Raw genomic sequence first — 17788 nt, 5'->3', positions numbered from 1 at the left:
AACACAAAACAAATCATCAATTTCGTCATTTAATAGGCTATATGCACATGGACTTTAAATTTTAACCCAGGCAGCCCAAGGGCTTTCTGTGAACTGTCTTTCCATAATAATTGTCACGTTTAAGATCTGATTTCTTTAAAATATGCAATCTTATCTGCCTGTTAGATATACGATATGAAGTGGGTCTCAGATCGGACAAGAAGCACTGCATTAATTTCCATTTCTTCCTCCATGTCTTTTAAATATGACAGTTTATTTTACTCCAGTGTTTTCAATGGAATTTCTGCGTTAGCCTGTTGCTACTGATGGCGCTAGTGGTTACAACGGTCTTTCTGAATGATGAAGTGAATTCTGAAGTCTATTTACCTGAATGCATTGTAAATACATTACAACATTGATGCTGTAAAAACAACCTCATGAAATTGAAAATAGTTACGTTACGCTTTCACCGGAAATGTATCTTTGGCTTTAAAACTCTAGCTATGCATAGAGCCCATTATACTGGTTATATAGCCATTTAAACATTTCTGTTTTGTGTGAAGACTTTGGAAAATGGACAAGCTCTGTGTACCAGCTCAAGAATCTTTGTTGGATAATATGAGATATTTCAATGACTAAAGATAACAAAGTTTGCTTTGAAAGGCAGAGATAAGACTCAGTTCACAATTTTATTTGGCGAGCACAAAAAGCCTGGAGTTAATATAATAAACTTTATTGCTTGGCAGAAGTTTTTTTCACATTTTTATTAATAATAATTACAGGCTCTTTTGTGTAATATCATGCCTAAGGCCGCAGTCACACTAGACATTGCACTCTGTAGAATTCTATTCAGAAGCAAATGAAAGCCAGAGACTAAAACATTGTCACGATAACAGAATAATTAGGATAAATAATTTCATGATAAATATTACATAATAAAATATTTTTTAAGCTTTTAAAGCATGTAGAATCGTGTGTTGTATTATTAGTTACTGTATGCAAACATGATTCGACAAATTCTAAACTAATAACATATCTGTTGATAGAGTCATATTACATGGCTACTCGTGATATTGCTCATACTGTAGATGCTATATTCTCTAAATAAACACTCTTTAAGAGCCAAATGAGAGTAAAAATCTTAAAATCATGTTACTTTTTGCCTGGCTGATAAATTATTTATTATAACAGACAACAAGACATGCTCACAAAAACTGCAATTTAATTATATACAGTTGAAATCAGAATTATTAAACCCCCTTTAAATTTTTTTCCTTGGTGGCCACACCATTAGTTTCTCTCCTTTTATGCCTATAGCAGCCAATGCAACAGGGGTATTCTTTGGAGATGATGCATTGAAGATGATTTTGCTATGAAAGGCACAGCTTTTCTTTTTGTACTTTGGAAGAAAGTGATCAGGCAAAAACTTAATATACTTTTCCGTGTTCATTTTTACACCTTCAGGGGCTTAACAGCTCTACTCTCTGAAATCAAAAGCTGTTTCAGTCAAAAACATCCTAACAGGGCAAGCAACATGTTAACGTAGGACCCCTGCTTTGATATCACCATCACAATTCTTTTATCCTTTGAACTTTTGATATTTTGGATAGTTTCTTATTGAATTTCGTTACAGGATGTCAGAATGGCCTCCCAGACCAGCCGTTTTAATGCTAACTGCCTTCCACCCTCATAGATATATTGCTTGAGGATGTTCCAAAGGTTTTCAATAGGGTTGAGTTTAGAGTAAGATGTAAGAATAGCCTCCCATACCTGCTGTTTTGATGCTAAATGCCTTCCACCCTTATAGATATATTGCTTGAGGATGCAACAGAGTTTCTCAACAGGGTTGAGGTCAGGGTGAGATGGTGGCCACACTATGAGTTTCTCTCATTTTATGCCCATAGCAGCCAGTGCAACAGAAGCATTATTTGCAGATGGTGCATTGAAAATGATTTTGCTATGAAAGGCACAGTTCTTCTTTTTGTGCCATGGAAGAAAGTTGTCAGGTAGAAACTTTATATACTTTGCCGAGTTCATTTTTACACCTTCAAGGGCTTAACAGCTCTGTTCTCTGAAATCAAAAGCTGTTTCAATCAATTAACATCCAAATAGGGCAAGTTACATGTTAACTTAAGACCCCTGCTTTGATATCGCCTTCACAATTCTTAAATTCAATTCAATTCATGTTTTCGATTCCTACATCTGTTGAACTTGCGAGTTTTTTAATAGTTTCTGATATAATTTCTTCACAGGAATGTCCGAATAGCCTCCCAGACCTGGTGTTTTGATGCTAAATGCCTTCCACCCATACAGATATTTTGCTTGAGGATGCTCCAAAGTTTCTCAATAGGGCTGAGGTCAGGGTGGGATGGTGACCACACCATGAGTTTCTCACCTTTTATGTCCATAGCAGCCAATGCAACAGGGGTATTCTTTGGAGATGGTGCACTGAAGATGATTTTGCTATAAAAGGCACAGTTTTTGTAGCATAAAAGAAAGTGGTCAGGCAGAAACTTTATTTACTTAGCCGAATTCATTTCTACACCTTCAGGGGCTTATCAGCTCTGTTCTCTGAAATCAAAAGCTATTTCAATTAAACACATCCTAACAGGGCAGGCTACATGTTAACATAGGACCCCTGCTTTGATATTACATTCACAATACTTGTATCCGTTGAGTTTTTGAATAGTTTCTGATTGAATTTCTTTACAGGATGTCAGAATAGTCAGCCAGACCTGCTATTTTTATTGCTAACTGATTTCCACCGGCATAAATATATTTCTTGAGGATGCTCCAGGGTTTCTCAATAGGGTTGAGGTCATGGTAGGATGGTGGCCACACTATGAGTTTCTCTCCTTTGATGTCCATAGCAGCCAATGCAACAGAGGTATACTTTGGTGATGGTGCATTGAAGATGTTTTTGCTATAAAGGCACAGTTTTTCTTTTTGTTCAATGGAAGAAAGTGGTCAGGCAGAAACTTTATATACTTTGCAGAGTTAATTTTCAGGGGCTTATCAACTCTGTTCTCTGCAGTCTTTAAAGATTGCAATGCATTATTAAAGTATAGTATGATTATAGCTCATGAACCCCTTTTTCCACTGCAAAATCACTGCAATGCTTGACCCTAAGTTGCATACCACTTTATTAATTTATGAGATAAATGATTAATAAGATAAGCCTTAGTAAAACAAACACTGTTCCATTATGTTTTTCTCTCACTCAAATCTTAGCTTAATATAAGTATGAACACAGTAAAGGCTTCAGGGTACAAGCCATTGCATCACTAAAAAATAATGGCCAACTGTCTTTTTAGTATATGTTTTTTTTTTGCCAAAAATGGTCAAAAGAAAACCCTGCAGGCTATTCAATACTGTCCATGAGGTCAGATGACTAAAATCTTTTTTTTTCTTCCCCAAAACACAGAAAAAGACTTTATTCAAGGCTGTAATACATCCCTTCAGCAAACCATTATTAAGGGGGGTTTCTGATTTTTTACTGTGCATGAAAATGTGTGCTAGTTAATGCTTCCTGTTGCTTCATGAGTAAATAGACAATAACATTACAGTCATTAATAACCTCTAATTGCTATTGTAAATAACTGTATTTAAACCATCAGCTGTTATTGTGCCTTCATTATTGGTGTGTGCAACGGTACCTGCTCTCTGTGCTTGTGTGAGTTTCGAGTACACGCCATCGGCTGATTCGATCAGTGTGCGACTCGTCTGGATCATCTATAGGAAACCAAAAACAGGAAACAGGAAGTCAGGTCTCAGCAGGAAGTAAAACTTCCAGATCAGGAATGCCCTCCCCAGAGAAGATCAAACTCACAAATACAAATACACACATACATAAATACATAGATATAAATACACATACACACGTGGGTTCACACACACATATCCACACACGCACTCACACTCTATCATTCACACACAATATTGTCAGATTAGATAGAGCGGCATCTCTCAGGCTTGCTTTATTGTAAGTCTTTTCTGTTATTGCTGATACTAAATTGATATTGTTTAGAGATGCTTTACTTAAGTAATTTACTTTAACCAAAGAAAAAGTAAATTACTTTCAAACTCTTTCTTTTTTTTTTAAAGATGTAAAATAAATCTCTGGTTTCCCCAGAATGTGTTTGTAAAGTTTCAGCTCGAAATACGCCTCAGATAAACTATTATAGCTTGTCAGACTTGCCTTAGTTTGGCTGTGAAAAAAAACAGTTTTGTGCTTGTTTCTTTAAATGCAAATGAGCTTCCACTTTCCAGAAGAGGGCGGAGCCTTTATACACTATTCTGACACTCCAGAAACAACAAAACAAGTGAATGTCTTCTGTGCTCAACAGAACAAAGAAAACCATAAAGGGTTTAAACCACTTGACGGTCATTAAATAGGGAGAATATTTTTATTTGGTGGTGAACTAGCATTTTAACTGTACAGCATGTTAATGAGCACATGCAGAAGGATATTCGGAAACAATTCGGGTCAATTGACGATGCCGTCGTCCATCACCGATGGCCAATAGCCATCACGATGCTGAGCCGGCATTGAGCTCCTCCGCCCCGCCCCCGTCGCAGCAGTAACCTGCTAGCAAAAAATACATACTTAGGCCCCATTTGCACTAATACGACCTAGCTTTAATCAAAAGCAGCTATCCAGTAGCTAGCTCTCTGCAACTCTCACATGGTCGCCCACTGAAGCTAAGCAGGGCTGCACCCGGTCAGTAAATGGATGACCTCTGTCCATTGTGGCCTCCTAACCATACCCATATCATAATTGGCTTCATCACTCTGTCTCCTTTCCACCAATAAGCTGGTGTGTGGTCTGGCGCAATTTGGCTGCCGTCGTTTCATCCAGGTGGATGCTGCACACTGGTGGACGCATTGTGAAAAGCGCTATATAAATGTAAGTAATTATTATTAGTTTTAAAATGGCATTTTAGAATGAGATTGATCCACATCCACACTAGCGTTTCACCTAACTTTTCTGAAAAGCCCTCCTTCCACACTATACCGCTGAAAACGCACATCATGTGACCACACACAATCTCTGTCATACACTGCAGCGCCCAGAGAGCAGTGCACATAGGATAGTTTATCACTATAGTTGTTAAACGTGATATTTAATTAATCTTGTCCCTATCTAACGACTCTTTGGTCTTTTGAATACGCCTGTTCATTATAATGGACACTAGGTTTTAATAATAAGCAGCCTATAAAACAAAACCCTCAACATTAGTTCAAATGTAAATGTTACATTGCTCAAGTTTGTAACCATCAGAAGAAACCAAGTAAAGATCAACAATTTGTATTATTTTAGTTTTAATTGAACACAGGTATTGTTTTTGCAGTTGAACTATGTTTATCTGGGGTCCGTTCTTCGTAGCTCACTTAAATGATCTAAGATGATTTGGCAGATCCTGGATCTTTTAATACTGATAACTGATCTTTGGCTAATTTGGTTCTTCAAACACGTTCGTGAATCAGATTAAAATGTCTGAATAAACTGATCTGAGATCGATGTGTGTGCTGTGAAGGACAGATCTATCGATCCTCGAAATCATGATCAGCAATGCAACGATTGTCTGACTGCACAGCAGCGTAATAACATCATCTGATTAATATTCAATTATCCATGTGAGCACAATCACATCAAATTCACACTAAACGGTTTGTTAAATATGATAACTTTCCACACTTGTTGTGAGCTGCATGCTTTACACTTTCATGTGTCAAGAGTATTTAGCAGTGTAAAGGTGTAAAGAATAACTGGATGTTTAAATTAATTTTTAAACAAAATTTGATTTTCTTCAAGGTGTCTGCAACTTTTGTGAAGCATCAAATCATCGTCATATTGGCTGTCAAAACATGTTCATGACTGCATAAATGTATTATTCCTTTAAAATAAGTTGAATATTGTGCATGTCTATTGTCATACACAAATTGCACTAAAGTGATTGTACTCGTTTGTATCTATCAATAAATTTTCTCTCTCTCTCTCTTTCTCTCTCTCTCTCTCTCTCTCTCTCTCTCTCTCTCTCTATATATATATATATATATATATATATATATATATATATTTATTTTTTATTTATTTATTTATATATATTTACTATTTTCCCAAGTGTATACTTACTAAGAGAATATAAGAATTCGGTACATACTTTCAGTATTATCTTTGCTTGAACTGACCTGATCTAATCCTGTTCATATGAAATAAGCCTGCTCCCGAGTAGGTTTGAGCTACCAGAACTGTTGCTATGACAACAACTCTCGGATGAGTTTTGAAGAACTAAATGATCCTGGATCATGTCAAATCGTCAACAACCAAATCCAGCTAATTGAGTAATCCACGTACGAAGAACGGACCCCTGATGTCCACTGTAATCAAAAGTCTAAATCAATTATAGAGTATTGACATTTTTAGGTGTGGCTTCACAACTCGGTGACTTGTTATTGAATGGCCCAGCCAAAACCCTGACCTAAACTCAATTGAGCATCTCTGGAGAGACCTTAAAATCAGAATCAGAATCAGTTTTATTGCCAAGTGTGCTTCACACACACAAGGAATTTGTTTTGGCTACAGATGCTTCCAGTGTACATAAAGTGACAAGTAAATATGAAAAAAAAAAAAGATTAACATTAAACAGATGCGGTTAGTCAAGAAACCTGGATGTTGAGTTGAGTGGCTGTCCACCAACGCTTCCCATCCAACCTGACAGAACTAGAGAAGATCAGCAAGGGGGAATGGCAGAGGATCTTCAAATCCAGGTGTGAAAAACTTTTTGCATCTTTTTCAAAATGACTCATGGCTGTATTAGAAGGGTGCTTCTACTAAATACTGAGCAATGGGTCTGAATACTTAAAACCATATGATATTTCAGTTGTTCTTTTTTAATAAATCTGCAAAAACTTTGTTTTTGATTGTAAAATAATAGTAAAAACAATAATTCTGTTGATTACTATTTTATTTATAGTTGGTTTTTATTAATAGATTATTTTAAATCATTTGATTTAATCTTGAAACTCATTTGGAGTTTACTAAAGAGCACATGGCTCACACAATACTGTCGTGAAGTGTGACATGATTGTCATTATAGTAACGGTAGCGTAACACAAGAGATCAGACATTCCTGTCTTGTTTTTGATTGCTTTATGTCTCTCCTATAATCAGTTTCTGTCATCTTTTGTATGCGTCTCACTGAAGACTTTGTGTTTGTGACTTTTGTCTTTCCTTTAATTTGTACTTGAAATTCATTCATTCATAAATAAATTCATTTTCTTTTCGGCTTAGTTCCTTTATTAATCAGAGGTCGCCACAGCAAATGAACCGCCAACTTATCCAGCACATGTTTTACGCAGCAGATGACCTTCCAGCTGCAACCCATCACTGGGAAACATTTTTCTGAAATGTAGAACATAATTTTTGATCTGAAAGGGTTAAAAATAGTCCAATTTTGATAATAAGTGCCTTAAATACAGTAAATAAAACACATATTTGTTCAACTACTTAAACATGCAGTGGAACGAGCTCCTAGACCCAAAAGACCCATCCATTATGAACCAGCTTGGACAAAAATAGAAATTCATGCAGTTTTAAGCCGATTTTGTTGAACAATACTTTGAAATTTCTACTGTGTGACAAGGCATTGCATTCCTGATTCTGACAAATACTTTGGCACCTGACAAATCACAGTTTAGTTTGACCCTGATGGAGGCCTAATTGAGAGTGAAAATCCTGCACAGCTTGTACTTCAGCCGACACACACACACACACACACACACACACACACACACACACACACACACAGTATATTCTGCATACATTATACATAAGGACGTCTGCTCATATCAAAATAAAATAGTGCTATGAAAGTATGGAGTATGTATGGTGCCTGTGTGTGTGCGTGTGTATGTGTAATACCATAAAATGCTCCTACATCCCTACAGAATTGAATCTGTTGTAGTAAAGTCCTATTATAAAAGGAACGGCACTTCTGCTGTACTGTAGGCTATAAATAAATTCATGAACACAGTTAAAGTTATTCTATATAGACACGGTAGTATAAATACTGCATACGAAGACATATTTAAATATCTAAAAATATGTTTAGATCTATAATTAAGTTCAGCATAAAATGTTGTAAGCTTTCAACAATGTATTCTGGATTTTTGGCTTGTTTAGGATTTATCTTCATACGCATTTTCATATACAGTATTCAGATTGCCAACAATATATTAAGATTTACACCAGTTTATTCTGTGTTTTTGACAATCTTCTAGTCCAGAATATTCGATTAGTTATTCATTTTTGTTTTATACTTTGAATTTATGATATCATATTAAGATTTGCAACTATATAAAGCAACAGTCAAACTAGAAATTATTCATACCCCTGGCCAACTCTGACTAAAGTTCATTCATTTTTTCATTTCATGAGTTCACACTTACAATAGTTTCAGAATAAAGCGTATTTGACGTGCTGTCCGGGGAGAGGGCTTTGAGCTCGGGGAAGACACCCAAACTCGAGTTATTCCTCTTATCAGGAAACAGAGAGGAATAGGGATTCGAGCGAAGTATCTAGCCCGGCCCCAGAACGCTCCCCCCGGGATTGTAATGCTTAAGAGGTGAGGTGACGGAGTGGTGGAGGGATGCTAAAGTCGTAAGATGCTGCAGGTAAGACAGCTTTGGTATATATAGTGGTTTGGTCAAGAACTGATTGGATAATAGAATAATTGTCAATGACGTATTTGATACTGAAACTTCTGCACGTGCTCCTCCCGAAATTTGTTTATAAAACACCACTTATTTTCAGCTCAGTCCCTTTATTAATCTGGGGTCGCCACAGCGGAATGAACCACCAACGTTTTACGCAGCGGATGCCCTTCCAGCTGCAACCCAATACTGGAAAACACCATACACTCCCATTCACACACATACGCTAAGGACAATTTAGGTCACCCAACTCACCTATAGCGCATGTCTTTGGACTGTGGGGGAAACCTGAGCACCCAGAGGAAACCCACACGAAAGGGGAGTGACTTAAAGTTACTTAAAGAAATGTTTTTAGTTGAAGAAACTTTTTTTTTTCCACAATGATGCCTTTTGTACATCATCTTATTATCTTTTGGGAGAAGTTTGTGTCATTTTGGGCTTGACTGTAAATACTCGGAATACACTACCTAAAAAAAGGTCTTGTCGCCTATGGCAAGTGGATCATTTGGTATCAGAAGTGGCTTATATGAAAGGCAAAGGCCCCTAGATTACACTTATTTTACCACAATAAAATATGATCATGCCTTGATTTTAAATTATTTAATTAGGACAGTAAGGTCTGACTTTGCTTAGACAAAAATCTTGTCACTTAACAGAAATAATGTAGAGTATAGAATATAAAAGCCTTGATGCAGTGGAAACAGAATGAATATTGTGTACGACTTCTATGAGCTTGGGCGACGGCATGCATACATCTCTGCAATGACTCAATAACTTATTAATAAAGTCATCTAGAATGGCAAAGAAAGCGTTCTTGCAGGACTCCCAGAGTTCATCAGGATTCTTTGAATTCATCTTCAATGCCTCCTCCGTCTTTCTCCAGACATGCTCAATAATGGTCATGTCTGGTGACTGGGCTGGCCAATCTTGGAGCACCTTGACCTTCTTTGCTTTCAGAAACTTTGATGTGGAGGCTGAAGTATGAGAAGGAGCGCTATTCTGCTGAAGAATTTGCCCTCTCCTGTGGTTTGTAATGTAATAGGCAGCACAAATGTCTTAATTCCCCAGGCTATTAATGTTGCCAAACACTCTGCAGATATCTCACACACCCCATATTGAATGTAACCCCAAACCATGAATTTTTTATTACCAAACTTGACTGATTTCTGTGAGAATCCTGGGTCCATGTGGGTTCCAATAGGTCTTCTGCAGTATTTGTGATGGTTGGGATGCAGTTCAGCAGATGATTTATGGGATAAATCTACCTTCTGCCACTCTTTCAAATGATCAGCTAGAAGTCAAGTTTTTATTTGTTGCTCTTACAACTGAGGTCGACGACAAGACTTTTGCCAGGTAGTTTATATTAATATATCTTAATATGTATAACTATTCTATAAAAGTACATTCAGGATATATGAGATTTATTTTATTCATTTGTGACATGACAAGACTAGGAACAGGATTGTGAAGTTGTGTGAACTATCCCTTTAAATCAGCTGACAATAGTTAACTGTGCACTGTTAGGGTGCCACTGTTGAATTTCCCCATACCGTGTCATAAGCGGTGAGCACTTTACGCAGCAGCTCAGGAATGGGGCCGTGGGCTTCCATGGTGGGATAGGCCTCGCTCAGATCTACTGTCACGCGTAGCACTCGCTCGCTGTTCATCAGCCAGGACGACACAGTCAGGATACACTGCTTCATGTTAGCTGCCGGAGTCAGGCCGCAGAGCTCCTTAAACGACACCATGGCATTCTGGAAAACAAACAAGATGACATTAGCTGTAGCAACCACTGTGAAAACTGCAGGTCAGTTGCGCATTAGGATGAGGAATTTAGTAAGGAGAAGAGGAGAGACACACTGTATGCCTTAAAGGGGATCTATTATGCAAAAAATTCTCTTTTATAAGGGGTGCAAACACAGTTGTAAGGCAAAAGTCTGTATATATTGCCAGCTTATAGTGATAAAAATGAATTCAATTAAAATTTTTTTATAATCACACTTCATAAAACAGTCTGCAGATTATGCCAGAATACAGTATACAGTAGTTCCTAGATATGTTGGCCAGAAAGTAGAAACTTTTCACTTTCTGCCCGTCTAAGCACCTGATGTAACTACAGATAAGTAAATAGAAAAATTATCCAAAATCTTTTTGCCATTTTTGAGAGCGATGCTAATGGTCTAATCAGATTCAATTCATTATACTAAGTTAAGCTAAAAGGACCCAGAGATCGGCTGAATGGATTCAAAAATGGTAAAACTTAACTGTTTAACTCAAGGGGAGTTTTACAATTTACAATCACATTTTTTTTAATTAACAATCACATTTATGAATTAAAAAATCTTGAATGACGATGAACAAGTTAACAGCAAATTTTCATTTTAGAGAGAACTATCCGTTTAAAGATTCCTCACACAGTTCTCTATAGAGCATACTGACATGAAACACTCGTTATGAGTGTTTGATATATACTGTACCATATCTATAAAAATGGCTTAAGATCAATGGTCTCAAACTCGATTCCATAGAGGGGCGCAGCTCTGAGTTTAGCTCCAACCATCTCCAACTCACACCTGCTTAATAGTCTCTATTAGTCTTGAACACCTTGATTAGTTGAATAAGCTGCGTTTGATTTTGGTTGGAGCAAAACTGCAGAGCTGTGGCCCTCCAGGAATCGAGACCTATGATGTAGATTACACAAAATTGCAGTCAAAAGTCTCACTGTTTAAAAAAAAAAAAAACTGTGGTTCCTGGGATTTTACCATAAAAAAACAGCAGGAATATAAAATAAATGTGTACATTTTATGGTAAATTACCACATTTCATTAATTTTGTCATATTTATGCACCAATGTTTTAAAGAGCCCATATTATGGGTTTTTGAAAATGCCCTTCCATGTAGTGTGTAACACAGCTCTAAGTGAAGTGAAATATCCAGCTAAGGCTTAAATCTGTAAGTGTACAGTGTTTAAAACTATTGATTCATCTATAAAAGAGTCGACTCATAGTGCTTCAAACGAGTCGTCTTGATAACGAGTCATTAGGTGTTTCGCGATGACGCAGCTACGAAACACAAGTAGTTGGGCGAGCAAACCCGGGAGATTTGAAACCTGCGGCCCCGCCCACTAACAGAAAAAAAAGTCTCACACACACACAGAGACACACACAGACACCGGTCGAATGAAGTCACGCTGTGCAGATGGATATTATGGACAGTCTAATCAAAGATGAAACATCAGCAATATAGCCCAGCCTTGAGCAGTTTCTGAGTGCTTCTGAAAACTATATGCTTTCAAAGAAGACTTCTTCAGTTTGTTAAAGGAAGGATCAGTATAGACTGTCAGAACATGGATCAGTGCATCATGGATCATTTTCTACCCCCATTTCACCAGTGTAAGTAAGTGCGATTAAAATTATTGCCTCGTTTACTCTAGCTTGCAAATTATGTATTTAGTTGTGTTTTGTTACTTGTAACTGCGTGTACTGTATCAGGTTAACTCTTTATATTCTCATATCGCGTGTAAAGCCACGTTGAAAACGCGACGCGTGCCGCTTTGATTACGGATCGTCAGCTGTTTACACACATGCAACGGACAAGTTTCAAAACAGTTCAGCTCAATATTATTGTCTCCTCGTGTGTGTAACGCATGGGTATTCGCGGATATAACTGAGCGCCGCTCCTCTATGGACGCGCCGGCCCTGTGTGTGTGTGTGTCTGTGTCTCCTCGTGTGTGTAACGCACGAGTATTCGCGGATATAACTGAGCGCCGCTCCTCTATGGACGCGCCAGCCCTGTGTGTGTGTGTGTGTCTGTGTCTCCTCGTGTGTGTAACGCACGGGTATTCGCGGATATAACTGAGCGCCGCTCCTCTATGGACGCGCCGGCCCTGTGTGTGTGTGTGTGTCTGTGTCTCCTCGTGTGTGTAACGCACGGGTATTCGCGGATATAACTGAGCGCCGCTCCTCTATGGACGCGCCGGCCCTGTGTGTGTGTGTGTGTCTGTGTCTCCTCGTGTGTGTAACGCACGGGTATTCGCGGATATAACTGAGCGCCGCTCCTCTATGGACGCGCCGGCCCTGTGTGTGTCTGTCTCCTCGTGTGTGTAACGCACGGGTATTCGCGGATATAACTGAGTGCCGCGCCGCGCCCTCTCTATTCAGCCGCTCCTTTATGGACGCGCTGGCCCTCTGTGTGTGTGTGTGTGTGTGTGTGTCTCCTCGTGTGTGTAACGCACGGGTATTCGCGGATATTACTGAGCGCCGCGCCCTCTCTACTCAGCCGGTCCTCTATGGACGCGCAGGCCCTGTGTGTGTGTGTGTGTGAAAAGAGCAAGAAGACTGTGACTAGGAGGCTAGGAGATCTCCATGTACTTACATCTACACAATATAGCTTTGTTACACAAACAAACACAACCATAAGCATGTGTGGATGATAAAGTTCCCAGAAAGAAAAGACCACCTTCTGTTCGTCACACTACGTTATTAGCCATTCATTCAGAGTTAAAAGTCTACGGAACCTTTCATTTCCCCACCACTGCCTATGGGACTTGTGGAGCTGCGCATCAATGCATTTGCTCTTCAGTGTTTGGACTTTCAGCAGGTGAAAATTAAACTTCACTGAATTGAACTAAACTGAACTAAACTAGACTGACACGGTTTTAATTTACTAGAACTTCTATGTTTAGCTGCTTTGACACAATCTACATTGTAAAAGCGCTATAGAAATAAAGATGAATTGGATTGACTGAGAAAGTAACGATGAACCAATGCTCATTACGAACGACTTTTCCAACAAACAAAAAAACATACTAATATCACACGTTTGTGTTCGATTGCCTTCTGTTTTTTTTTCTCACGAGTTATATACATTAAAACTTTGTTACATCTGTAGTAGTTTAATTTTATTTGTGTTACCATGATGGTTATTTTGTTGTTTTCAAAATGTTGTTTTTTGTGTGTCCCACAGTCAGATCATCAACATGGCCATGTGTACTTTTGTTGTATTTTACTTTTTATTTAAAGAATTTTTTGTGATTACCATTCAAAAAGCAAAAAGAATAATATAAACAAAAAAACAAACAACTACAGTAACGATCGTCGACGCAATGGTCATAGCAGTGTCAGCCAATTAAATTAGTCCGAAAACGGCTACTATCTGAGCTGGGGTATTTGCATAAAGTGATCTTATTGGCTGACGCTTCCATTGGCGCTTGAAAAGTTGAGAATTTCCCAACTTCTGCAGCGAGCAGCAAAACTCTGAGAAAGTGAATTGATGCTTATTCGCTGTATATACAGTATTAAAGGGGTGGTCCAGAGTGTATTTTTAAGCCTTGGTTGTGTTTATAAGATGCAAAGCAATGTGTGCTCGTGCTTCACTCTTAGGAAATGATGTTATTCTTTGATAAATCTTACTTTGATTATATACAGCTACTCAGATAACATGAAAACAACTGCCCTCTCTCAAGAGGGTCTGATTGGTCAGCTAACATAATGTGCTGTGATTACCAGATCGGCTTCACGTCACCAGGAAAAGCATTTCACCCTTACAAGCACATGCTTTTGCGTCAGTCAAAGTAGCTGTTAGCTGTATCTTTTTGAGGCCAAATCAGACAGAAAATGACACAGAGGACACAGCTGAACCTCACACCTGCTCTCTAAAATAATATCTGATAAGTGTCACATATATTCAGAATAAGCATGTGTAAGTATTATGAAGCGTTCACATATTTTTTGCAAGTTAGTTATTTGAGATGTGGAATGCAGGGAAAGTGGACGCATAAAGAGACACTGCAGCGCTGCTGAAGATTGTGGCTATTTGCAGCGGTTTAACTGAAAAATATACATTTGTAGCTTAATTGTTAGCGGTGTCAAACGGCATTTCCCGTTGCTTACATCCTTGTTTACGTCCTCTCTACAACATATCGTTAACGCAAGAAACTGTGCATGAAGTTGATCAATTTTAACAAATAAAAATACTTACAGGTTGTGGCTCACAACCCTCATCTTCTTTAATTATGGTTGCTGTGGGAGAGATTCTGGGAGCTCTCCTTTGTCAAATGCTAGCTATATACTATTACTCTCTATATACTATATACTACATACTATTCTCTCCTTGTGTCATGTCCTTTGGAAGCTTAAATACAGAAACAGAACAAGCTCTGAGGAAATAGCAGCATTTGGACAGCATTTTAGCTTTCACTGCTATAACATTACAGCACCTCTGGCCATGCCCCTTTGCTGCGCAGGGTGTATGTGTGTGGTGAATGTGCGTAAACGGACGCTCTAGTGATCTTACTAGCCTGGATGTATTTTTTTATAGTTCCCAAAATGTAGGCTTTGCTAAGCTAACTCTGTAAAAGCCAATGTCTCCCTTTGGATTGAACTTTCAGCGTCTCACATTCAGAGATGTTGTTTATGTTCACACAGCTACATTACACATCAACTAAAGTTTAAAATATCATATCGTAGTGGACCAACCCTTTACTGTTAATCAGGTTACAGATTTTTACTGTGGCATTTTTACTGTTTAAATCAGACATTTTTTTTTTACACAGTGACCACGGAGAAGCGCAAGTTTACCTCAGCCTCTGGAATGTTTTTTTCTCAGTAATTGTGGAATGTGCACAAGAGGACACGATGCTCAGCAGAGAGGAGGGCTAGATCAGGATCATGCACTTGATCATAATGAAAGCACATTGAGCGCAGCGAGTCCCGGAGCGATGCAGAAAGGACAAAGCTTTGCCTTCTAGTGACTAAACCTGAAGAAATAAATCAGCCCTGAGAGTCTGAGAACCGCTGTTGCCAACAATGTTGCCTTAGTTTAGGAAATCATTAGGATTGATATCATACGCATTGGAGAAAAATGATGTTTTTGTGAGAGCTCTGTAAACACTGAGGGGTTTTTGAGAGAAGAGCAGCACGGTTTAAGTTCCCATGACATTACGACCACTTGGATTTTGGGTCATTTGCAGGCTGATGCTGCGTTTGTGTGTGTGTGTGTGTGTGTGTGTGTGTGTGTGTGTGTGTGTGTGTGTGTGTGCGTATGTGTATGTGTGTGTGTGTGTGTGTGTGTGTGTTAACAAGTGTATCAAGTTAGCAAGTGTTTTCATTCACAACTGATTATAACAATGTTATTTTAATGGCCTTCTGACACACACACAAACAAAAGAATAGATCTGGGTTTCATGCGTAAGACCAGCAGCTTCTCACACTCTCAGTGACACTGTAATAAAATGCGAGACTGGACAAAAGTGAAGACAAAATGTCCCAGGTGGGATTTATTTATGATCACAAAATGCTGCCCTACAAAGAAACAAAGCAAACTTAAAAAAAAAAAAAAGTAATATAAAAGTCATTTACTGCTATTAATATTAACCCTTTAACAGCCCCTCTACCAAACGGTTGACCATGTTTTTACTGTTTTAAATATTGACTGTTAAAGTCATTTTAAGAAGAAAAAAAATCTGGTTACACTACTACACTTGATTTAGGTTTATTGTTTAAAAAATGTTAAATGAGAATTTGAAAAAATTGATGTCATACTTAAAAAGGTGATTTAGTATTAAAAATGTTTTAATTTTAAATATTTTTAAACATAAATTGGTCTTACACTTCAGATTTTTTTTTATATTATATAAAATTAAATATATATGTATTATATGTATTAAGTCTGGTACTTTTACCATAAACAAATAAGACTTTCTCCAGACGAAATTATCAGACTACTGTGAAAATTTCTTTGCTATGTTAATATTTGTGAAATATAAAAAAAAAAAATAATAATAAAAAAAAAAAAAAAATCAAAGAAGGGCTAATAACAATAATAATAATAATAATATATATATATATATAAAAATATGTATGTATGTATGTATGTGTGTATACATACACAACCTTGGAGCTTAAATAAATTGCTAAGTGCTGCAATTAATAAAAAATGCTATTATAAAAAATCTATTTATAAATATTTTATTATACTTATAACATTTGATGAACCACTAAATAATAATAATAAATAATAATAAAATAAACTAAGGTCCTGACTCTCTGTGGTCGTTAAAAATTCCAGGATGTCCTACAAAAAAAGGATAGGGTATATTCATAAAATATAAAAATATTTTCATTATTTCTCAAATCATGAAGCCCTAGAACACATTGTAGAGCAATTGTGTGTTTGCAATAATCAGAAAAACATCCGGACGTTCTAATGTAAACCATGCAACAAAAAGTAAAAAAAGAGCGAGTTATACAACAAAAGTACACAAAGTTGATGCTCCGACCGTGGGACACACAAAAAACCCATTTTGAAAACAACAAAATAACTTCCATTGTATGAAAACCACTTCTTCCCTCCACAGAAGAACAAATGTCAAGCAAGTAAGAAACAACACGAGGATGAGTAAATGGTGACAGATGTTTCATTTTTGAGTGAGAAATCGCATTAACTACAATCGAGTTTTGGTCTCAACAGCATTTGCCAAGCCGCCAACCATTTTCAGACACAAGCAGTCAACTCTTTTTACACACATGGGTTTATATTTAGCTCATTTTTTAATGTGTTTTCCCTTTAGGGACGACCTTTGCAAAACACTTTCAACAAGATTTGCTGTTCTCTAGGGATATTCTCAGAAATACAGTCCCACGGGAGGACCAAAACATGCTCACACACACATACACATTTACTCACTCACTGTAATGGTTACATATTTATAATATCTGTGCAAAAACAACAACAACAAAAAACAAATGTTCTGTTGTTGGATGGATATACCAAAAACAAGCCTAACGTGTTATAAACGTGGAGAAAACAGTTTGTTTTATTTTACATCAGTTTAGCATTGCTTTTAATGTTTGTTTGAACATTTTGGCTACATGATATTTGCTTGTTTTGTTATTATAGTGTATAATAGTGTAATAGTGTATGGTTGTATAATAGTTGTAATAGTGTATAAAGGCTCCACCCTCTACTGGAAAGCAAAAGCTCATTTGCATTTAAAGGAAAAAGCACAAAAACTGCATGTTTTTGCTCAGAGCTGAACAGGGGCAAGTTTGACAAGCTGTAATAAATAATCTGTGGGGCGTTTTGAGCTGAAACT

General features: G+C 37.5%; 1 protein-coding gene across 1 annotated transcript in view; it reads right to left on the bottom strand.

Annotated features, from left to right (window-relative positions):
- Positions 1 to 17788, bottom strand: part of plcl5 (phospholipase C like 5) — a 174505-nt gene that overhangs the window by 35593 nt on the left and 121124 nt on the right. Inside the window, 2 exon segments of the mRNA XM_056453253.1 lie at positions 3636 to 3711; positions 10245 to 10448. Of these exon segments, the coding sequence (XP_056309228.1) occupies positions 3636 to 3711; positions 10245 to 10448 (280 nt within the window).

Source organism: Danio aesculapii, chromosome 3, assembly GCF_903798145.1.
Source record: "Danio aesculapii chromosome 3, fDanAes4.1, whole genome shotgun sequence".
Classification (NCBI taxonomy): Eukaryota; Metazoa; Chordata; class Actinopteri; order Cypriniformes; family Danionidae; genus Danio; species Danio aesculapii.
Note: the sequence above shows the minus strand (reverse complement) of the source record. Positions and strands in the feature narration are given on the sequence as shown.